Source organism: Apteryx mantelli, chromosome 14, assembly GCF_036417845.1.
Source record: "Apteryx mantelli isolate bAptMan1 chromosome 14, bAptMan1.hap1, whole genome shotgun sequence".
Lineage (NCBI taxonomy): Eukaryota > Metazoa > Chordata > Aves > Apterygiformes > Apterygidae > Apteryx > Apteryx mantelli.
In genome coordinates, this window is record NC_089991.1 from 394605 (window position 1) to 417423 (window position 22819).

General features: G+C 49.4%; 1 protein-coding gene across 3 annotated transcripts in view; it reads left to right on the forward strand.

Annotated features, from left to right (window-relative positions):
* Positions 1 to 22819, forward strand: part of DPYSL3 (dihydropyrimidinase like 3) — a 52001-nt gene that overhangs the window by 13713 nt on the left and 15469 nt on the right. The window contains exons 1-6 of one of the 3 annotated variants that reach the window (XM_067305119.1): positions 6599 to 6690; positions 15428 to 15516; positions 17925 to 18109; positions 20347 to 20511; positions 21375 to 21436; positions 21952 to 22032. In XM_067305119.1, coding sequence (XP_067161220.1) covers positions 6652 to 6690; positions 15428 to 15516; positions 17925 to 18109; positions 20347 to 20511; positions 21375 to 21436; positions 21952 to 22032 — 621 coding nt within the window. In that variant the 5' untranslated portion in view covers positions 6599 to 6651. Of the gene's footprint in view, positions 1 to 6598; positions 6691 to 12742; positions 12761 to 15427; positions 15517 to 17924; positions 18110 to 20346; positions 20512 to 21374; positions 21437 to 21951; positions 22033 to 22819 lie in introns of those variants that run through there. The other 2 variants (XM_013945939.2, XM_067305117.1) reach the window with 2 other exon arrangements.

Consider the following 22819-nt stretch of genomic DNA (forward strand, 5'->3'; position numbering starts at 1 on the left):
GGCCTCAGTATCCCTGCAGATCTTTTTTGTGTGGGCTCTTCGCTGTGACAGCACAGCAGCCTGCAGCAGGGCCTTCAGGTCACAGCTGTAGACTGGGAGATGTTTTTAAGCATTTGCTTTGTGCCTTGGGTCACCATCCATTTAGCTGAGAGCCTCCTTGTTTAGCCTTGCTGGAGGGATGCTGTCCACGCTCAGCGTAAATCAAGCTGTGCCTCCTTTCTGTAGGAGGCCATGGGGCCCAGGCGTTCTGCAGCACTGCAAGTTGGAGAAGATGTGAAGGGGACAGCAGCACCCTGCAGTGCTGCTGCTGTGCTGTGGGACTGCGGTCCTCGTGTTGGGCGGGAGGCAGCACTTGTCCCCCACCAGGCTGGGCTGTGGGTGACTCCCCATGGAAGGTCTGAGGCTGAGGGGGCCTGAGCAGCCGCTGCTGCCTGGCCCTGCTCGCGGGTGACATCCTGTGGCAGAAGCATCCGTGCCTGGCGTATACTCGCAGGCACGGGCGTCTCTGCTGGGGCCGAGGGCCAGCTGCAGAGAGGAGCGCGTCTCCTTGCTGGGAATCGGACGTCTCCCTCAGCACCCTCATTTTTCCCTGCGAGTCTGGTGATGTGCTCTGCTGCTGCCTATTCTTTCCTGTATTGCTGCTTTAGTTTGGGTCTCACTTCTGCAGCCAAGTTTCAACCACTTGTCCCCCCACGAGGCCTTTTACAGATTAAATATTTGTTGCCACATACTCTTCGGTTCTGCAAACCCAATGCCAGCTTTTTACTCTGTTGTGTTTCTGTCCTGTCCCCCTTTTTCCTCATGTGATTCCTGCGGTGAGCTTGACAGCTTTCTGAGGGGCATTGTTTCCCCAGCCCTTCCTCCCCGCTGTCCCCCAGAAAGGCCGTGTTCTTCAGTGCAGTGCATGGGGGGCTGCTGGGGGTATGAGGGGAACAGCTTTCAATGCCATGGCCCTGGGAAGCAGCAATTCGTGAGTATTTCCAGTTATCAGCCTGCCTTGGGGAGAGCTGTGCCCTTCGTGCTAACCCTGGGTGGCCCTCGACCTGCAGCCTGCATGCAGAGCGCCCTTCGCCGAGCTGCGCTCAGCACAGTCCCCGCAGCCACAGGCCTGCGGGAGCCCCCTGCCACGGGAAGCCCCGTCACGCCAAATGAGCCCTCAGCCACCCGCTCTGGGAGAGGAGCGGGCCGCCTTCCTCGGGGTGCCTGCGGCAGCTCACCGGGCCTCTCCCTGCGAGCTCTGGAGGATGCTCTCTGCTCAGTTCTCATCTTCCAGCTCGGCTGGCTTTCCCAAGGTTTGCTAGGCAGGCAGCACACAGAAGGAAGACTTGAGCTGGGAAGGGAGGCAGGGAGCAGAAATGAGAGGGTTTGTGGGGGGTGGAGAGTGAGAGAGAGGCAGGGAATCATTAATTTACATAATCAGTAATAGAACCAAGGCATGCGTCCTGATCTGCTGTGCTCTCCTCATTTCTATCGTGTTTTCAAAGGGAGGAGCTGGAGAGAGGCGATTATCTGCCAAAGCTGGCACTGGTGAAACTTCTCACCCAGGCGTTGCTGAAATTTGCAGGATCACTGAGCAGAGCGAGTGGCTTCAGCAGCCCTGACAGAGACTCCTGAAACCTGCTGCACAGCTGGGGCCAGCTACCGCAGGGATCCCCCAAGGGTAACAGCTGCCCTTCCTGCTCCTGCCCTGGGTGTTGCTCAGTAAGTGGACCCAGTTCTAGGAAAGGAAAAGCACTTGTTGAGTCACCCTGAGTCAAGAGCAACTCATTGCTCTGCAGAATCAGGCTGTAATTGAATTAATTGGCCTTGAAGCAGCAGTTGCTCATATGCACATAGGAGCTTATTCCGTTTGTCATGTTTGGTTTCACCCTCATTTGTTTCTGGTGATGGGAAGGAATAGCTGTGGTACTTCTCCATCCCCTGAACGCCTTCCCTGTGTGCATGCATCCACCCTCACCAGTCCTGTGGGGTGCAAGAGCTGTTTGGGGGAGTGCAGGACTCTCCTGCTTTGATACAGGGGTGGGTCAGTCCTTTGCAGTCTGGGGCTTTGTTCAGCTCTCAGACACCTCATGATCCTGTTCTGATTGGGAACTTTAGGCGACCTTTGTAAAAGCACCTCACATGGGGAATTACATCCCCTTGTGTGCAGTGAGAGATGCAGTTAATAGTCAAAGGCAGATCTGCTTGCAGCATGGCTGGATTCTTAAAGGATTTAGGCCTAAGGCTATGAGCTGATTTTCCATAGGGAGTTAGGCACCTAGGTAAATCCATGCCCAGGATTTTAGGTCACCTTTGAAGATAGGAGTTAGGTCCTGCTGTGATTAGATGTTTTTGAAATGTGAGGTGCTGTCTCCATGTAATTCATAGAAATTCAAGATGCTCTTTTTCTCTCTCTCGCTCTTCTTTTTTTCCTTTTAAGGACAATCTAACTAAAGCCTTGCTGGCTTTTCCAGATAAAACATAGTTATATGGTTGTGTATGCATTTAATTGATCTGTTAGAGAGTCGTTACTTACGATCTGTAGGAATGAGCCCTGTCCACAGGCAGATGTCCTTGGGAAAGCCAGCACTGTGGTGGTGGTCTACTACACTGCCCCGAAGTGGGCAGGGGCAGGACGCACTTTCCTGAGCTGCACCCCCACTGTGCCTCCAAACACTGGCTATCCAGAGGTGGACTTACTCTGGAGAAATGAGGATCTGATCACTCACTAAGTCTGTTGAGCGTTGGGCCTCTCAGCTGCAACTGGTAGCAAAAGCCCTTGATGAATGCTGCTACCCCTTCCCAGCTTCCCTCCCTTTCTGGCCACTGCAGTGTTTCAGCCGCTTGAACCAGAAGAAAATTGCTGTGAATTCCTTACTGTGACCTGTAACTGTGGAATAAGATTACGCAGAGCTTTAAGAAGGGAGGGCAAAATGAAAAGTTTGAGGAATTAGAAGAGTTCCTGAGTCTCTAAATTATGATATATCCTAATACAACATAGCAGTGGTTTTCAGTTTGCGGATCCTTAAAAATTTCCAGTGGAGATTGGGAGTCTTGTATAGTAGATTAAAGTGAACTGGTAGTAGACTTGTTCTTCTCTGTTGCCTCTTGTGGACAGCTTAGGGGTATTCCACAAACCTCTAGTTGTCCACAAACCACAGGCTGGAAACTGATGTTTTTAAAGAGGCTTTGTCTCAGCATTTGCCATGGGCACACTGGGATAGCTCTGGGCCCCCGATGCTCAAGGACAGTCCCTTCCAAGGACTTCTGCTCTTCCAAAGCCTTCATTAAGTTCCATTAAGCATTATCTCAGACAGGCTCTGGTACTGGTTCACAGGGATTTTGCAGATGGCATAATCTGTAGCCTCAGAACAGTACAAAGAAAGGAATGCAGTTCTAAAATTACTCTGGCTTCTGCTAATCCTTAATAAGGCTGCAAATAAATCCTGGCTTGAATAATTACCCAACTTTATCTCAGTTTGGGCAGGTGATTGAGATCAGTATTGATCATTTTGCTCAAGAAATGTGTAATTCAGTTGGAGTGGATTGGCAGTAATGCCCAGTACTTTTAACATGATAGTTCCTTGAAAACATTAAGTCCTGACATAAACGTTTAGTTTGATTCAGCCTATACATCTCCTGATTCCTCCCCTCGTTTCCACTACCAAAGCCCCAAAGTATATTCTAGCCAGGAGAAAACTATGTGGAGTTGCTCAGCTGTAGAAAACTTGTGTCACTGACCCCCCACCTACCTCAAACAACATAGAGACTGCCTTCTGCTCCCTCCTGGCAGACCTCTCATGTGTCCAACATGCACAGCTGAGTTTCACATTTCTCCCCATTCATGTGTGCTCCAGAGTGCGAATTCGAAAGGCTGCAGAGCTCTGTGTTGCCTCTGGGAGATGGTGTGGGTGGTGGGAATGGTGCGAAAGCCGGTATAACTGTTGGTGTGTTTCAGTAACTGGGCCAGTGGGCTCTCTTCCCAGTTTCCTCCAGCTCAGGCTCCCAAGTTGAACAGCAGCAGTTGGGAGAGCTGGAGCCAACAGCACTGACAGCATGGTATCTTGATCATCAAACACTTGTGAGCGCTCACCGCAGGGAGCTGGACTCACCCATGGAGGTAAAGGTGACCCCATGGATCTCAATGGGGAGGGGACAGAGTACAGAAAAAGAGCCACAGCTCTGAGTCAGCAACCCCCTTTCTCCAGAGACTCCACACACAGACACAAGAAAAGCTTGTCTAAAGGTGTGTGCGTGATAGAGGTTCCTGGTGTGCTGGAGTAGGAATGGGAAGGGCTGGCTGTGTATTGCAGGTAACCAACCTCTGGAGACACCGTGTCCCACCAGATGTTCCATCTGGAGAGAGTGCACCAGGAATGGTGTGTACATCCTTGGGTTCCCTGTGCCCGAAGGTGACTCAGACCCTAAAAGCCTGACTGCTGGGAGAGGAGGGAATAGTTTTATGCAAAGCATACTTGTACGGTGGGGAGGAGACTGCATGTGCAGGGACGGGCTGCCCTGACAGGTCAGCTGAACGTTACGGCATTTGAGCTCTGATTTATTTCATGACTGGTTATATTCACTGTACTTCAGTTGTGCCTGCCTGTAAAAGAGCTGTTGATCACAGAAATGTAGGACTCATAGTACCTATTTTCATCCTTTGCACTGGAGGAGGGTAGGGTCAGTAGCATCCTGGTCTTTACAGGCAAGTGCTGAGCTCGGCTCCTGAGCAGTCAGACTTGGCTTTGTTTTGATGACAAATCCTTTGCAGCAGCAGCAACTGCCTTTTGCTCTCTTCAGACCAGTGGTGTTCCTTGCCATGCTTCTATCAACCATGCTGGTTGTCCACAAACATCTAATGCTATGTTATCCCTCCAGGTTTTTCTGAATAGGTTATGAGCTGTAAGGATATTGCTACCTTTAAATAACTTTCAGATTGACTGTGCTTCTTGTTGAGGATCTTTTGAAGCATGTGAGCAACCCCTCGCTGACTGCACCTGGAAGAGATCCTATAGAAAAAACATCTCTTTCCATTTTGAATGTTTTGGGCACAGGGCAGCATGTTTTACCTTGTATTTGTGCGAGTGTCACATAGCAACTAGGAGAAAAGAACATCCCTTTAAAAGAGGGAACTGGTTCTGAAGTCACTGTGGCTGGCCAGCATCCAAGGATCTGATGCAAACTGGGCTCTTGAAACTGTCCAGGTGCTCAAGTCAGCAGCATCTGTCTGCATGGCCATTGATCCTTTATTAGCTAATTAACTGTGCTTTTTTTCTTACTGACGCCAGGCAAAATAACGTGGTACCACCCAGCACTGGGATACTCTTACACTTTTTGGAAAATGGGTGAGTGAGGTTTCAGGAGGTTTGGGGATGGGGCTGAGGGTCTCTCACATTTCAGCACCAGCCAGCCTAATCTCACCAGAGACCAGAACCTGTGCTGGGAGCATCACAGCACTGTGGCAAGAACAGTACAGATGGGCACGCTGCATCCTCCTGAGTCCCTCCCGGGACACAGAGGCTCCAGCACAGCCCTGCCCCCTCCTTTCCCTTTCTGGTGCTGGCACGCACCTTGCTGCCCTAGGGATGGTGGCTCTGCTCGTGCCTCTCTGCCAGGGCAGGAGGAGGCTCTCCGGCCCTTCTCCCGCTGACTGCTGGTGCAGACAGGCTCACTGGCAGTGGTACTGTAGCTGTAGGAAGGGAGGCAGTGGTCCAGCTGGGCCAGGCTGCCCATACAATTTTGCAGATACCCGAGTAGCGCTGGCAGTAATGAATAGGGTATTGAGAAGCTGCTGACCTTCGCTTTAAGCTGATGAAGGCTTTTTGGACTCAGAATAAATATGTATATAGTAAAACATTCTGAGAGCTTCAGCTGACAGAATAACAAATTCTCTGAGTAATAAAAGCTTTGGGCTGGATTACTGAGCCAGTAGGAACATCAAAGCTTGTGGTAAGGGGGGGCCGCTGTACCAATCTGTGTTCTTAAAGCGATAATGTAATTAGTGCTGGTTGTGCGACACTCCGCCGAGCCCCTGCAGCAGCGCGCGGCTCCGGGCAGGCGGCTGTGGCCATCCCCGCTGCCCAGGGGGTGCAGCGTTCAAGGCGGCTGCAGCGCCGGGGAGCGGCGCCCGCCGGCGAGCAGAGCGCCCCGGGGGCCCTGCCGGCGGCGGACGGTGCGGGTTCTGGTCTGGAGAGGGAACAAAGCGAGGGCTGAGCAGACGTGCAGGTCACGTGCCGTGTTTGTCTAGCGGGAGCATCGGGCTGACAACGACGCCTGCGCCGGTTCAGCTCTGAGATTTGGCGAACGGGCGAAGCACCATTAACTGCTGTCCGGCAGCAGGATCTGTTGCAAGATAGATCTTGGGTGCGGTGCTCCGGTGGAGCGGGCAGGGCACTGGCGCCGCACGGCGGGGCACTGCACCCGCACGGCCTGGGCTCTGCGTGGTACCGGTGCCGGTGTCTAGTACCCGGTGCTCGGTGCCCCGGTGCTCGGTGCCGCGGAGCCCGGCGCTGTCCGCGGGCGCCCCCTGGCGGCGGCGCGGGGCGGGCGCGGCGGGCGGGGCGGGGCCGGGCGGGGCGGCGCGTTCCCGCCCGGGGGCGGCTGGCACGGCGGCGGCGGCGGCGCGGGCTGCTTTGTGCGGAGCCGGAGCGGAGCGGAGCCGGCGGCGGCACCATGTCGTACCAGGGCAAGAAGAACATCCCGCGCATCACGGTCAGTGCCCGCTGCGGCGGCGCCCCGGGGCCGCCCCGCTCCGCCGCGCTGCTCCGCTCCGCGGCGCCGCCGCCTTTGTGCGCGCAGGGCCGCCGCGGCGGGGGAGCGCGGGGAGCGCGGGGCCGGGCGGCAGCGGGAGCCGCGGCCCCGGCGGGCTCTGCCCGGGGCAGCGCCGCCACACAAAGCGCCTCGGTCCGCGCAGGTGCCGCCGCTCCCGCAGCCGCGCGGGGCCACGCCGCGGGGTGCCCCCCCCCAGCCCGAGACGGACCCCCCCCCCCCCCGTGTGGTGTCCATCCCCTGGGCTGCCCTCCCCCCCGGCACCAGACAGACAGGCCCCCCCGTCGGGGGTCCGTCCCCCGGCCTGCCCCCCCCGACCCCCCTGTCAGGGTCCATCCCCCGGGCTGCCCCCCCCATGTGGGGTCCATGCCCTGGGCCGCTCCCCCCAACTCCCCCCGTGTGGGGTCCATGCCCCAGGCCGCCCCCGAGGCTGCATCCCGGAGGAGCAGTACTGGCGCTGGTGCCCACCGGGGCAGCCAAACTGTATTGTGCCTCCCGGGCTTGGCCCCGCTCCCCGAGCCTGTCGCGGGAGGTGGTGGTCTGGGCGTTGGACATCGCCGGTGCCGCCTTACGTGCACACCTCTATAGACGGTCACTGCTCTCTGTTGCAGTACAGCTATGATATTTAATGTGTTAAAACGCTGGGGGGTGAAGCGTGCAAGTCTCCCTGTGTGCTGATTCCTATTGTTCTTGGGTAGCGGCTGCGGGGCGGGGTGTCAGGCAGCCATGGATGTCTTGCAGTCCGGCGGATGTGTTTCTTACCTCGTTGTGCAAGGTGTTGTCTGCAGGCAAATGCGATCGGTTGGATGCCGGGCTGCTCCCCGTCGGGTGCCGTGGTCCCTGCCTGGTGCAGCGGTGTAGGGGACCACACCTGCGGCGGCACACACCCCTGTTGCCTCCAGCGCGGAGAAGGAGCCTGGCTCCACGTCTCCTGTGAGGCGGGAGGAAGCCTAGCTGCACTGGGCTCCCGTCGGTGCCTCTCTGCTCATCTTTCTGTAGGGTTTTCATGCACGGATCCGGCCTGCGCCCTCCTCTGCGGGATGCAGCTGCTCCCTCCCTCTCTGGGTTAGAGGAGGCCACGTGTGGTTTTTCTGGGAAAGTGATCAGGTCTTCCACCTCGCTGAGGGCTTTCCTCTGACTTAGCCTCACTCTTGGTTTTCTTCTGAGGACGGTTGTGGTGTCTAGGAGAAAAAGGAAAAACAAAGCACTCGAGCTTAATTATTCTCTTTAATGTACAGATGTGAACAAAATGTTCCCAGAGAAGCACAAAGACCATTAAGCAGTAGAGAGAGAAATTCTTCTGTCATCCCAACTCATTCAGTTGCTTTAATTAGCAGCATTACTTCTTTACAAATTTTACCTTTTCTGTATCCTTAGAGCACCACAGTGATAACAGCATTATTGCTGCAGGTGGAATTTCTCCCATTCTCTGGGTCTTTTTATACAAGGACCTTTATAATACAGCTACGTGGAGCCTCTTCTTGCTCCTCTGGAATCCAGCAGGAACGTTCTGACCTCAGCGCTAACAAAATCTCACCCATTGCTTTATTTTTCCCACTGCTAAATCCTTTCATCAGCTACTGAAGCCCAAAACGCTGTGGATGAGCGGTGTCTTTGTAGCTGGCGTTACAGGTGGTTCTGTTCTGTGGCTCCTGCCGCTCTCTGACGACGCTCGCCCTGATATTCTGCAGCATTGTTGCGTCCTGCCTTTGGTTGGGTGGAGGTGATTCCTCTGAAATTCTGGGCACATGACCTGTATGGCCTGCAGCCATGCCTTGAGCTCCAGAGGAGGCAACGAAGAACTGAAGTCACTGTTTTGGTGGTCTTGTCTTTTTCTAATAGTGTGACAGAAAGAAAATCTCAGCTACAGTGTCTTCCCTAGACGTGAGTGTTTTCAGTCGCTTTTTGCAGATTGTGGCTCCCTTGGGTATTGTTTTGGTTGTTTATTCCTCCTCAGATTTTCATCCCAGTATCTGTTCTTGTGCATCAGGCTGCATAGCAACTTTTGTGGATGGCAGATTGTCAACTGAGCTGCACTTGTTAGAGACTTGAGGACTGTATTGTGCCATTAGGCTGTAGGATATCTCAGAGACCTTTTAAAGCATTATGGTTGAGGTATCAGGAGTATGAGGGGACTGAGAATTACAGGAGCCGGTTTGTGCTGGGACGCAAGCATGGAGGACTGAGCCATATGAGTGCAGGGAGTAGTGCCTTCATTGCCTCTGTAACCCAAGCAGCAGGCAGGTTTGGCTTTTGTGAAGGATGCACTGGAAATCTGAGTATTTTTACTTTCCAACAGCTATTGTTTGAACTGTCTAGTGTGATTCTGGAGATGCACAAACACTCTGCTCCTATTTCTTTCCATATACAACAAAGCTGCAGTCAAGATTCGTAGCAAGTGTCTGACAGAGATCTCTAGAAAATCAGAATTTGCCTGATGGATCTGTCTGCAGCAATTTCTGTTTTTTTCTGGGAAAGCTCTTCTAGTGGAGAAGACAGGAGCATGACTGAGGGGTGTGTGTGTTTGTGTGAGATATACAGGTGTGGGAATCATTTCCAGCCTGAATTGGGAATGCCTGGCCAAAGCATACACTTGACAGTATGACAGGCAAGGCTGGAGCCACTGGAGGAAGACCAAAGGCTGGGCGTATCTGGTGCGATGTGGGCAGGACACGGAAATGGAGGGGAGGGGAGGGAAGCTGATAATCTCTTGGCTTTGCCAGAGTGCCTGCTTAACCACCTTGAGTCTGGAAGTGTTGCTCTTCACTGTGTCTTAGGTGTTCAGAGTGCATCAGACCAGCAAATGCAGTGTTGCTTTCCAGAGGCAGGCTGATGCTTGGATGCCCAGCTCTGGAGAAAAGTCATGTCAAACCTTTTGTTTTATTGAGACTTATTAGCTCATTTTCTTTGGTTGTTGTGAGATACAGTCAAAATATTTCCTCCCCTGTTGTCCACAATATGTTTTTCTATCCCTGTGAAAAGAGAAGTGCAGGATCGAAGTGGGGAAATGGCTTGCCCTGATTTCACAACATAACTATTAACAGAGCTTTTGGTTGAATCAGAATCTCCTGGTCTTTGTGCTTTGATCACAAAAAACCTTTCCCATCCCAGACAGATTAGGGTTCCCAAGCCTTTTCGTGGTGTGGGCTATGCCCATCTCTTTCAACCACCTCATCATGGCCCACAGGTATCCTTGCTATGGTGTCTCTGGCGCCTATAAAGCAATGAGGTCTGCACAGGGACGGCTAGCATCTCGTATTGGGTACGAGTGGGGAGGAAATCCTCAATCATGTGACGAGCCAGATTTTGGTAAACTGGCAGCCGTTAGCCTAGTATTCCTTACCATGCAGACCATGGGGAGTGAGCGAGTGTGGTTAAAGACTGGCCATCTCTGTCCTTCCAGCCTGGGGCCTTTCCACGCTGCCGTGTGATGCATTAGCAGGAGGAGTCATCCAGCTACTGATGAAAGAGCGCTGCAATTGTCTCTTCTTTTACAGGGAAAGAGCGGTGAAACCACACACCTGCTCCCATGCAACACTAATTATGCCCTTGTGCCTTGCAAACAAGGTGAGCACTATTCTTGGCTGGACTCAGCTGCCTTCTGGAAGCTACTGCCTCCCTTTCCCCTTGCAGCGTCACACCGAGAAATGTTTAGAGCCCCCTTGATATTTTGGGATCTCAAATGATCAGATGATGCTTAAGAGCAGCAGGAGGGAATTTGGTGATGGTTTTGGAAGCTTCTTATAACCGATTCCGAATGTCAACAGGAAGAGGAACAGAGAAGGTTGAGCACGAAGAGCTGCCCTGGGGCAGAGGTGTTGGAGCTGGTGGTAGTCCCACCAGGTTTTGGCAGAGCTGTGCTAGAAGGGATGCTTCCCAGCATGGCCTTGTGGGGAAGTACCCCGTCTGCTCACGGTGGTTAATGACACAGCCTGACACGGGCTGGCAGGGGACTGGGCGGGTGCGGAGAAGCACAGACAGCTCTGGCAAGGGAAACAGTGAATTTATTGTAATCTGGGGCTGCTCCGGAGGAACATGCTGCAGAAGTCTGTCTATTAAGTCGGACCTGTTTCCTCGTAACTGTTTCATTTTCTTCCTCTCTCCTCCTCCTCCCCCGCTTTACATCTAGATGCATCCTTGGACAATGCCAGAGCCTGTAGATGTGATGTCATTTGGGTTTTATTTTGTTTTTTTCCTTGCAGTTAATGGGTAGGAGCTAATGCAGCCCTTCTCTCCTAGTGTGAACAGAGGAGAGCGTCTGGCAGCCAGGCTTGGGGAAGATCCCGAGACAGAGCCTGATCCCCTTGAATGAAGGTCTCGTTCATGCTCCAGCCATAATAAACCTAACAATTTAATTTGTATACTAACAGAGTTAGCACTGAGCAGCCCTTCACATCTGCCACAAAATGGCCATTTGTGTTTGTGTGCAGGCATGTTTTCCTAGCTCATATTAACAGTTTATTCAGTAATTGTCAAGTATCACCCTCTCCGGCTCCCTGTGACACTTGTGCCTGTTGCCCTTTGCTTCCTCTGGCCTGAGGAGCCGGGGTGGGAGAGGCAGGGCAGCATCACCAGCGTTTGCTGGCATTTTTGCATGCCAGCAAAAATGAACCCAAGGGCTGTCTGGGAGAGCAAGTCAGGTGAGGTTTACAAGGTAGGGATAAGACAAAAAATATAGGCCCAATCATGCTGCTGGATCTGGGCAGGCAGACCCTTATTTTCTGCAGTGGTAGGCTTGGTGAAACCAAGGAGAGTCTGCTGGGGCATAGGTTATACGGATATATGGGAGAGGTTTGGCTGGAATGTGAAACAAGAGTTGTCATCCCTGTGTTTCTAACTATGGCCCTGATTTGCCATAACTAAGGAATGAGCACCTGGTAGTACATATTAGGAGGACTGAGCCTTAGGTGCCAATTCAAGCAGAAATGGAGAGGTGACATTTCTTTTCTCCCACTTTTTCTGCTTCTTTTTGTCTCACTGGGCCTGTGAAATAAACCTAGCAGGTGTCTGTGTCCATGTCTGGATCTCATGCCCTAGTCCAAGGCAGCTGTGCTCTGAGTGTGTGATGCTGCAGGAGTTTTTCTTGGGTACACTCAAAAATGAAAAGCAGAATCTAGTAAAAAGTTCTCTCTGGGTTGTATTTTGTAAAAGTTGTCCCCCTTAATGGAAAAAAAAAATCATTATATGACAAATAATCAGAATATGGTTATGTAAAACTCAGCCAAAAGGATCTGGTGTTTGTGGTTGTTTTTTTTAAGTGCCTATTTTTGTTCTCTCTCTTTTGCAAAATGCTCTTAGGAGCTGAGCAGTAAACACACTACTTTTTCTCCCATTACCTGCATGATTCTTTTATTTAGAAAACTCTAAATTCCTTCTGCTCCTTGCCCATGTGCAACCTGTAGCTGGGATGTTTGTGTCTAGCAAGCTGTCGTCAGCTTGTGGATCCACACAGCAGCAGCAACCCCCCTGTGCAGAGCAGGGAGCAGATACTACTTCTGTGTCCTAGCGATGTCTGTCCCGCAGGGCTTTGCCAGTAGTTTCAGTGAGCCCTGGAAGCTACAAGTATGTTATAGGGAACTGTTGATGCGGGACTGACTGCCCTTTCCTATTGCTCCTTACTAACAAGCGATAGCTGTGAGGCTTATTACACTTATCAGTGAATCTGAGACTGTCCTCCTCTCTTAGGTTCTACGGACAGATTGAGCATTGGCACTGGGAATTCAGATGGTTCAGCCCAAAACGCTGCTTATACTGTTTATTTCTGGCGAATGACTTAATACAAACCTGGGTCTTGCTGTGGAAGTTTGTGGTGTGTGTCAAGGTTCTGCTGTCTGCTGGAGAACTTGGGAGAACAGTGCCTCCGTCAGGTGCCAGATGTGTGTGAGCATGGGCGAGAGAAGAGCAATCACATGCTTAAACTGTTACATGAACCATGGATTTTTATGAACAGGATTCATCCATGGTTATCACCAGAAGGCTTCTGGAGAGGGATTATTCCTGATACTGTTGCATGGTAATTTCTATCTACATTTCTTGCAGTGTTGCTTAAATGCTGTTCACTTGCATCCATAGGAGCCGTGGCTCAGTTACCTTCCTCCTGTGATTTACAGTCTATAAGCAACTGGCTGCAGTTACACTTCATACTTCTAGGGTTTTTTGAACTTAAAATAACATTGTTATTAGTGAGACAACATTTGGATAGACGCAAAACAAAGAAGCTGCTAAGTAACTTGTGCCAGGGAGGAGGAGAAAAAGTGGCTCGTCAACAGCATCCATTTCCATTCAGGGACAGTTCAGGGTCCTCAGGCCCCAAAGCTGAGTGCCCTTGGCTCCGCACGTGTGCACATCTGAGAGATGCACAGTGCTGACTGTGAGAGCGAGCCCTAAAACCCAGGACACTGGGGCTAGCCTGTGCCCAACTGTGCTCCTATCTTTACTATAAATCAGGACAACATAGGCAAATGAAAGGCGCTAATGATTTTGTAAGTGTCTAGTTGGGGCTAGTATCTCTTCTCAGGGGTTGTGATCTGTCAGAAGTCAGCCGTTTGGAGATGTGCAAGGAGGTCTGCAGCCAGCAGCATGTCCCTGCTTCCAGAGCCATCCCATGACACGAACTGCTCTGCCGCAGCCCTGCATCTGATGCTTGGGCTCTCGTCAGCTGAGCTCTGGGTCTGTTTGTGTGGGGAAGACCAAGCTGGGACAGGAAGAGGATAACGGCTTTAGCTGTTTGTTTTTCCTGGTAGGAGGTTACGTTTCTGCTCTGTGCTAAGCTGTGCTGAGTGGGGAAGGCAAGTCTCAATTGTTGGGACTAAAATCGCTGGTAACCAGCATAAGGGTGGAAAAGCCCCTGCATGCTAGATGAGGAGAGACCGTGACTAATTCCTGAGCACTCGTTCCTCTTGACCAGGACTAAGATGCAGTTCAGGTTAAGAGCTCCGCTTGTTACAGTCCTTTCCCCACCCATTTTCTTTGTCTCAACAATACGTGAATGAGAGCGTCATAAAAACACACATAGGTTTCAGGGCTTTGGTGGTTATAAGCTGCAGCGATATGAGGGGATTCTCTCATATCCTACTATTACCAGGATGTAGGTTGCAAATTACCATTGCTATGGTGATATTTTCATAGTTCACCCCAGGGGCAGTCGATAAAGAACAAACCCAGTTCCCTGCAGAGGAATTAATTGTGCAAGAGCATTCACAGAGTGAGCCTGACAGGTGAGCCCCACTGAAGTCGCTTAGGGCCAGGGTCTGGCTGTGGAAGGGGACTTGCACCACCTGCAGATGCCAAAACCTAGGCTGCAGGCACCCAAGGGAGCTGAGAGGAAAGTAAAGGAAGCTTGAAAGCTGGAGAGTTGCCAGCTGATGTCACTTACTGAGTTGAGTGGTCTGTAGTCAGGAGGTTCTTCTCCTTTGGGGTAGCTAATTTCTGGGTCACATCCCACCTCCCTAGCGAACACAGAAGTTTTCTCTCAGTCGTTTCATATGCTGCACAGGAGTCAATTCCATCTTAGCTGATCTTTGCTGCAGAGTTCCCTCAGCTTTGTATGTTGTACCTTTACTGTCTCTCTGCTGTCTGCAGTAGCATAGTAAATTAGTCCAAAGGGAACTGAGTTTTAAGCCTATGCAATATTAGAAGTCCTGTTTTAAAAAGACCTTTGAACATGTTTGCCAGAACTGTGCAAAGCCTATGAAACCCCTGCCCCAAACATGCATTTAGTAACTCGTTAGTTCTCAGGGGTTCAAATTGCTGAAAAGGTTTGGTATTTCCAAATGAAGTCTCAGCTCTTACTGGTTTTGCCTTAATTTTGCTACTTAAGGCAGTAGCTGTTTTTATCCTGTCAGTATATGCTGGGTTGCCCAGATCCAAAAGCATGAACACAGGAAGAGAGGTAAGAACAATTCTAGTTTGGATGCCCCTCCTTTGTCTTGTCGGTGGGCAGCCAGGCTGTGCTGCTTTGGAGGAAGCTGCTGGTCATTTACATTGTTAGGAGAACAGAGAAAGTGGTAAGTGATGAGACAGGAACACAGCTTGATACCTCCTCATGTGGGTCTATGAAGCTGTAAAACAGCATTATCCAGGAAGGACCACTCTGAGTATTGTATGGGAGGGACAGATTCCAACAACAGATGCATCATCTTCAGGGCTGCCAGTAAGTGTCTGTTCTGTTGGTGGTCTTTGCAAGGTGTTAACAGATGAGATAAATTGTCTTTTTTAATGGAACTTATTTTGTATGGTATTTGGATAAGATTTAAGGATATAGGACTGCCCTTGATAACGAACTTGCTCTAAATACTGGTATGTGGTTTGTGTTGTCTGCAGAATTATGTGCATAATGACCTGGTCTAGGAAGCTTTTGATTTCTGTCTGTGTATCTTATAGAAACATATTTGCTGAGTCCCCAGAGCTTCTCCTTTATATTAATTCCATCTCCATGGTGTTTCTGGCAATACCTGGTTCATACAGAAACAGCCCTGTGAATATACATTTTTCAGTCCTTGCCCTTCCTGTTGTTTTAAGCATCCATACAGATGTGAACTTTGCAGTATCCACTGTTGGGGTGAGCTGTCTAATGCAATTGGGTAGCTCCCAGGAAAGGTGCTGTACTAGCAGGTAAGAAACACATGAAATGCATATATTGCCTAGTATGGATGACTGCTTTATTTTTCTCCCTTCACAGAGTGATCGTCTCCTTATTAAAGGAGGGAGAATAGTCAACGATGACCAGTCATTCTATGCTGATATTTACATGGAAGATGGTCTCATAAAGTAAGTATGGGATTTACATAGTGTATTGTCCCCATCTCCCATTAACTCAGCTTCAGACTGAATGGTTATTGAATTTTTTGTGGATGTAGTCTGTACCCAGCTTGCCAACAGGTAAAACTTCATAATTTTACCCAGCCCACTCTGGTTAGAGGCTCAGCTCTCTGCAGTGTGTGTGGGCACATATATGATTGTGTGACGTGTTTATATAGTAATTCTAGTGACTGAATTGCAGTCAGGCTGGTGATTTCATGACACAGCATCCATTGTACAACAAAGTAGTATCTAATTGCACCAGGAACAAAATTTATCTTTGGCTACTGTTTTGCCCCAGGTTAACAGTATCAGCATGAATGATAGTACACAAGATTCCATTTATTAGCACTAACAAGGACAGTGCTGTGCTTCAGGTCATCTACATCTTTGAGATTTTTTGGGAATTACAGGCAAACCTCTGAGCCTCCCAGGCTTCTGTGTGTGTTACAGAGGTGCAGTAATAACTCCGTTGTTTAAAGGCTGCAGTTCAGATGTGGCAAATACATTACACTGGGACCAGCTCCAAGCTGGGTGAATTCAAAGAACCATGATAGTGTATAGCAGGGGAACTTGAAAAAGCATTACCTGCTCTATGGTAAAAGGAAAATATTCTGCTTCTCCAAGATAGAATTTTTAAAAAGTTCAGCAGTAGAGAAATACTTTTCAAGAAGAGGGATTGTATTTTTATGAGGCTGCTTTAAGCTCATGGGCAAGAGCAATCTTGATAGACTAGCAATAGTACCTGAGCAAGGATCAGAGCCCAGCTTCAGGTCTTGCTGTGGCACAGCTCTTTTTTTGAAACCTTGTGCAAATGACTTAGCCTCATCTTCAACCTGGAGGTCACAGAATTTCATTGCCTTGGAGGTGAAGTACACTCACTTGTGAATCCTTGTAAGGATACAGTGAGCAGTTTGAATCCTTTGGTGGTGGAATCATCTTAATAAAAAAGGTGCAAAGAGCTGCTGGTTTATTGCCGTGAAGACATTACAGCAAGCAGTTCTGTCTACTGAACGTTTGGTATTCTAAGGAAAAAAATGTAGATTGGCTAAGGTTGAATGAAATGTGGAAATGTAGTATGCTCCTTATTCACCTCCCTAGTATGCCAAGGAAATCAGAAATTCCCCCTAAAACCAATTTGTCTTTTATCTTGATTTATCAAGGAACACTGAGGAAAGCTTGATGAAAATAGGATTTCTGAAAGAAGAGATTTGAAGGCTGAGCACTACGTATGGGCAGAAAAAGGGATTGAGGTGTGTAGGGGGGTGGTTTGAGTGAGGGGAGTCCTGAGATTCAGGTGACCTGGCCAGCAGGAGAACTGGCTATGTCCAGGGAGGAGAATGTCATGTGGTAGAACATCACAAACTCTAGAGGACTATAAATAAGGGTATTTTAAGTTACGAATACATATATACTGAAACAATCCAGGTTTGTTGTTCTCAGAAGATACTTTTAGGTACTTAGGATTTTAACTGCCTTCACTACAGCATGGCCCTGCTGATAGCAAAGAGGTCCTTCAGGTGCATGAAGGACCGATAGTGAAAGGGAAGGTCCTGGAGCAGGAAGGCCTCTTTCTGTGCTCTTCTGGAAGAGAGTGAGCACAGTGCTTCCAGGTTGTGCAGTGAGCCCCTAAATGTGGCAGCCAGCCGTGTCCATGCACTTTGTGAACTTCTTGTCAGCTCCCCAGAGCGAGGCTTTCCTTTGCCCTTGGGACTTAGTTCTGTGGATGGAATTACAAAACCCTGACAGGCCCTGGGCTGGCCTAGCAGCTGTGGCATTATGCTGGGAAATCACGTTTCTCTGTAGGTAAGTCTCAGACTTGAGCCTTACTTAAGGTGGGCAGAAGGCTAGGGGGAGAGGAGAGATTAGGGGTGCAGTTTACTGGAAGCAGGGCTGATGTGAGGGATTTCATGAACATCCATCCTGGGCAAACAGGTAGAAATGTTACACCAGTAAAACTTCTGGGGATTTCTGACTCTTGAGTCAGTGGGGCATGAAGTGTCCTAGGAAGTTTCTTATAATATGCTCCAGAAATCTGCGTTCCCATCAGATCACACACCCCAGCTACCCCAACCCAATGCCAGTCCCAGACAGCAGGTGCCATCACAGACACCACTAAAGTAGTTTGACAGATGGCAGCCTGCCCCAGACTATGCAAATTGTAGTTTCAAGCAGGCAAGAGGATCCTGCATTTTGCTGCACAGTGGCTTCACTCTGTTGGTACCTGCAAGTCCAGGTATGGGAACGGGAAGGAGTGGGGCATTTCTGCTGGGTAGGGGGAGTTGGTCTTGGCTGCTCCCTAGCTGAACTATTGCTTGATCATATTGTGGCTGGTTTTCCTTTGCATGTGGCTTACCATCTTGATGTGATCTCATCAGGCAAATTGGAGACAATCTGATTGTCCCTGGAGGGGTCAAAACCATAGAAGCCAATGGGAAGATGGTGATCCCTGGAGGAATTGATGTCCACACTCACCTGCAGATGCCGTACAAGGGGATGACAGCTGTGGATGATTTCTTCCAAGGGACAAAAGCAGCCCTGGCTGGTGGAACTACTATGATCAGTGAGTGCAGCAGGCAGGTTCTTTGTGACAGCCTCCAGCAGGCTGATGTGCTTTTGAGGGCAGTTAAAGCGCTGCTGCATTCAGTACCCTAAATTTGCATGGGATCTGTTTGATATTGGCTTCTGTGTTTTGTGCAGAGGTTTTTTTCAATTATTGTAAGAAATTGAAGAGAGAGAATACAGTCCAAGAGGGGTGTGTTGGACTTCCTACCTGGGGCAGTGGGAATGGACAGAGATGACAACTGACAAGAAAGAGGGGAAAGTTTGGAGGAAGGAGAAGGATGCTCGACAGCTGGCTGTGGTTCTGACTGTGGAGGAGGCACATGTCACAAGCAATTGGGAACAGGAATGTATCTGAGATTTGGGAAAAATGTGGGAGATGGGTTGAGAAGGGGAGCCCCTCTGGAAGCTCAGAAACTTGCAAGCAAGTGGCTGAGATCTGAGAGGCATCTCATGCAGAGACCCAGTCGAGGGTGCTTGCTCTCCTTGCCAGGCCATCCCACATTTCTCCCTGCCTTGGCATCTCTGATGGAAAAGGGTTTGTAAGAAAAAATGTAGCCAAGTGTGCAGCCCTTGCTTTTGCTACCAGCAAGTTGTGACAGGGCAGGTCTGGCTGGAGCAGAACGCTGGTGTCTTTTCATCCATCTGAAGTAAAGAGGGAGGGCCCTGAAGGTAAATTTTCTTGACCAATGGATGAAACATGCCTCTGGGTACTGAAACATGAAAATTCTCAGTGCATTCTCTTCTGCTTGATTACTGGGTAACAGTAAACCACCGGGTGCGATATAGGACACCTTGAAAGCTCTCTTGGAGAGGCTGAGGAAGGAAGGTCCAAATTTTGCTCTCTTACCAGAGTGATGCCTGGGGAGGGAGGCAGGGTGTGCATTAGAATAACAGTGCAAATGTGGGCCAGCTGTGCCAGTGCTAGATATTGCTTTTGTTAGCCCTCATCTGACTGCTTTTTGCACTGCATTTTGGACATGCTCCTATTTTGAGCTGTGGAAGGTATTTGCAATAAAACCCCAATCCAAATAGAACTCCCCGGTCTTAAGGGTTTTTGTTGTTCTTGTTGCACTCTTGAAATGTTGCCCAGTTGTTCCTTTTTCTGTTTGTTTTTCTTGGTGTTGTTTATTTTAAAGATCCACAAGAGTGTGCTCATCTTTTCAGTGATCTCTGTCTTTGCTGAGTACAAACAGGGACTGATGTATGAGTTCAGTGTAGCAGCAAGTACAGTTTGCCTCCATTTACAAGGTTTTGAAATTCAGCGCTCTGCAGACTAGAGAATGAGGAGCAGGATGAGTCTTTGGGACTCTTCAGTGATACTGAAGTGCTGGGGAAGGAGATTTGCATGGGGCTCTTTGCCCAGCTTCAGATCCCGCGTTCTGCAGTGTTGCAGTGTTTGCAGCACTGATGCCCCTGAGAGGAACAATGACATAATATATATTTTTTTCTGTTGTATAAAAATAGGGCAGCGTGCTCAGATGACTCTGAGCAGAGGAACAGAGCAATGCCCCAGTATCCTGCACCACTCAGAGAAATAAACAGTGCTAACTGAAAAGGAAAGGGAATTCTAGGTTCTTCCCTGGAGAATGCCACAGATGTGCAGTGGTTTATAGTCCAGGTTTTACTCCCTGTGCAGTGGTCACCGCTGTCTGCACTTTTCAGAGTTTCTTGGGGTGCAAGAGCAATTGTTGATCTTTTCAGTAAAGAATTGGGTTTCTTGCCCTCCCCTCACTGTTTCTCTTTACCCTGTGGGCCAAAAAAAAGAAAGTTATGTAAAATGGACTGCGACAGGGTGTGAGAATTACATCATGGGCAATAAAAGGTGCATTAGTGTGGCAGTGTGGGAGAACACTACGTTTTAATAGGGTGGAAGTAGGGGTGAAGAAGGACAAGGCCCTTCAGCTTTCAGCTGATTTCTCAGCAGTAGCCTGTAAAAGCCCCTGGTGCTGTGCCAAAGGCTGTTAAGGAAATGCACAGAGCCTTTACTTTCCGATAATGCACTTGAAAGACTCCAAGCAAATCATGGAGGTGGCAGGGGACCTCTTCAGAGTTGCCTCGATGTTTTATTTTGCCCATAGTGTGTGGCAGCTCAGAAAACAACTCTGGGACCTTGGAGGTGCCCCGTGACTTGCGGGGAGGCAGTGGGGTCTGCAATGAGGGCAGGCTAACTGGCGGAGCTGGTGGTTGCCAGGGCCAGGAGCACCCTCCCTGACACCTCTGCTGTGCCCTCTCCAGTGGACCACGTGTTCCCGGAGCCCGAGTCCAGCCTGGCAGATGCCTACGAGAAGTGGCGGGAGTGGGCTGACGGCAAGGCCTGCTGCGACTACTCCCTGCACGTGGACATCACCCACTGGAACGACAGCGTCAAGCAGGAAGTGCAGACGATGGTCAAGGAAAAAGGTTCGCTGCGTGCCGTCTCCCCCATCGCTTGTCACTGTTGTCTGCCCCTGCCCCTGGGCTCGCTGGCCCCACGGCAGCGTGGCAGGGTCTGTGCAGCGCTGTGGATGGCGCGCGAGGCAGGGCCGTGTCCCCGCCTGCTGGCATCTCGCTGTCAGCTTAAGCAGAGCTGCATCTTCCTTGTCACCTGTTAAGTGCAAGGATGGTCCTGAGTGGGTGTAGGAGGAGGGTTATTTCATGGTATTTGTGAAGTACTGTGCACTCCTGGGAAAAAAGTCAAAATATTGTTACAAAACATCAGAATTCTTGGCATTTTAAGAAAGAATTTCACAAAAATTGGATGTGCGAGTGCTTTGGAAAATATCAGAGCTCAGATTACTAGTGAGCACAAGTCTTGCTCAGAGCCTCAGCACAAAGGTGCTGTAAGTAAAGAAAGTATAAATATCTGGGACCGTGCTCATCCAGGGAAAAGCCCACTGGTCCCAAGTGTCTTCTGCTCATAACCTTCCGCATCGGTGGTCCGTTCCTCACAGGAACCCACTGTGGGCTCTCTTCTCTGTCCTTACGGGGTGCAGGGCCGAATGCTGCAGCCCAGTAGCAGGTAGTGGTTTTGCTTTCTTTCATCCTCTTGTTTGTGAATGTCTGCTGGGATCCTGCATGGAGAGTGAGTGTCTTGAAGAAAAACTAACAGGGAAAGCAAACCAAAACAGACAACCTTCTGCTTGACCTCCTGCTCTTGCCAAAGGCTCCCATTCCATTAGGTCTGAGTAATTCTCACATGCCTTGGATGTATTTGCGGGGAGAGAGAGAGCACTCACTTCTTCAGCTCACTACTTTTTTTTTTCCCCTCTCTGCTTGTCCCCTAGGAATTAACTCCTTCATGGTTTATATGGCCTACAAGGATTTGTACCAGATGTCAAACACAGAGGTAAGAGCTCCATTACCACTTTGGTTGTGTTTTAGTAGAGCAGTAGCTGGAAAAACAGTTGTAATACTGAGTAATTGTAACATAGAGAGGTCTGGGGTGAGATGCAGTCCACATAGTTTTTGTAGAAGGCTTGCAGCCACTGCTCCTTTTATCCTTGCTCTCTTCATTCAGACTTGTGGTCCTTGGACTCTCCTGCACAGCAGTGAGTCCAGTTTATCAGCCACATGCAGCAGTGTGACTGAACTTCCACTGTGAAGATGGCAAGCAGGGAGTTGGATTTGAGATTATGAAGAGCATCAGTGGGTGCAGGTGGCTTTCCGAAAGCACCACCCGACATGACCACAGAGCGTGGTCTTTGAGTGGCTGACACTGAATCCTTCCTCTCCACACTGCCCCCTCCCTGCAGGCTGCCAAAGTTTTCTGTTGAAAGATGCATTGTGGGGATCTTTAAGGTCATGCACAAGCCAGGGGAATGTGTCGGAGTAGTAACCATTTTTTTCTTGTCTCTGTTTTAGTTGTATGAGATATTCAGCTGCCTGGGAGAGCTGGGTGCCATAGCTCAAGTTCATGCTGAAAATGGAGATATAATTGCACAGGTAATTACTATTCTTGTTATGCAGGGACTGAAAATCTAGCCTAAGCAGACAGATTTGAGGCAATATATTAGCAAAGGACGCTAAAGCTGCCTGGGCATCTTTTTAAAGATGATCTCTTTGATGCTGCTTGACAGTGATACTAGATTTACAAAGGTTTTCTGCTGTGAAGTATCTGGTGGGAATTGCAGTAAGGAGGTTGCAAGACATTTAAGCTCAGTTCTTCAGGGCATTGATCTGCATGTCAGCATAGAGAAACTGGCTCATGGTGTTTCAATGTTTTGTTTCTGTGGAACAATAGGATCAGAGCCCATTTCATATGAACACAACACACAACCTAAAGAAATCAAAAGGACACGTGTTTTGGAGCATATGATTCTTCTGTTATCACAAACGTGATTTTCTTTTCTAAAGATAGTAAAAATTCAAATTATTTAAGGGGATATCAGATACAGCCAAACATTTCAACTTGTTTAAAAAAAAGTACAATGAAACTGAAGATCAAGGAAAATATTTTTATGACATTTAAAAGGAAAAAAAAAACATTGGCAATAGTTTTTTCCTTAAGTAGGCAGTTTCTTATGGTGTTAGAAAGACAGGCTTTTACAGATGAGCTCAGAACAGCCACTATCCCCCCCCCCCAGTGAAACTCCAAAAGTGAAATAGGTTTCTCACAATTTTTTTCAAATTATCCAAGTTGCTCCTTGCCCATCATCAGAAAATAAAAGCTTAATTTAGCCTTAATTTTCATTTCTTTGTTTTTACCAACTTTGTAGAATTTTCTTCTCAC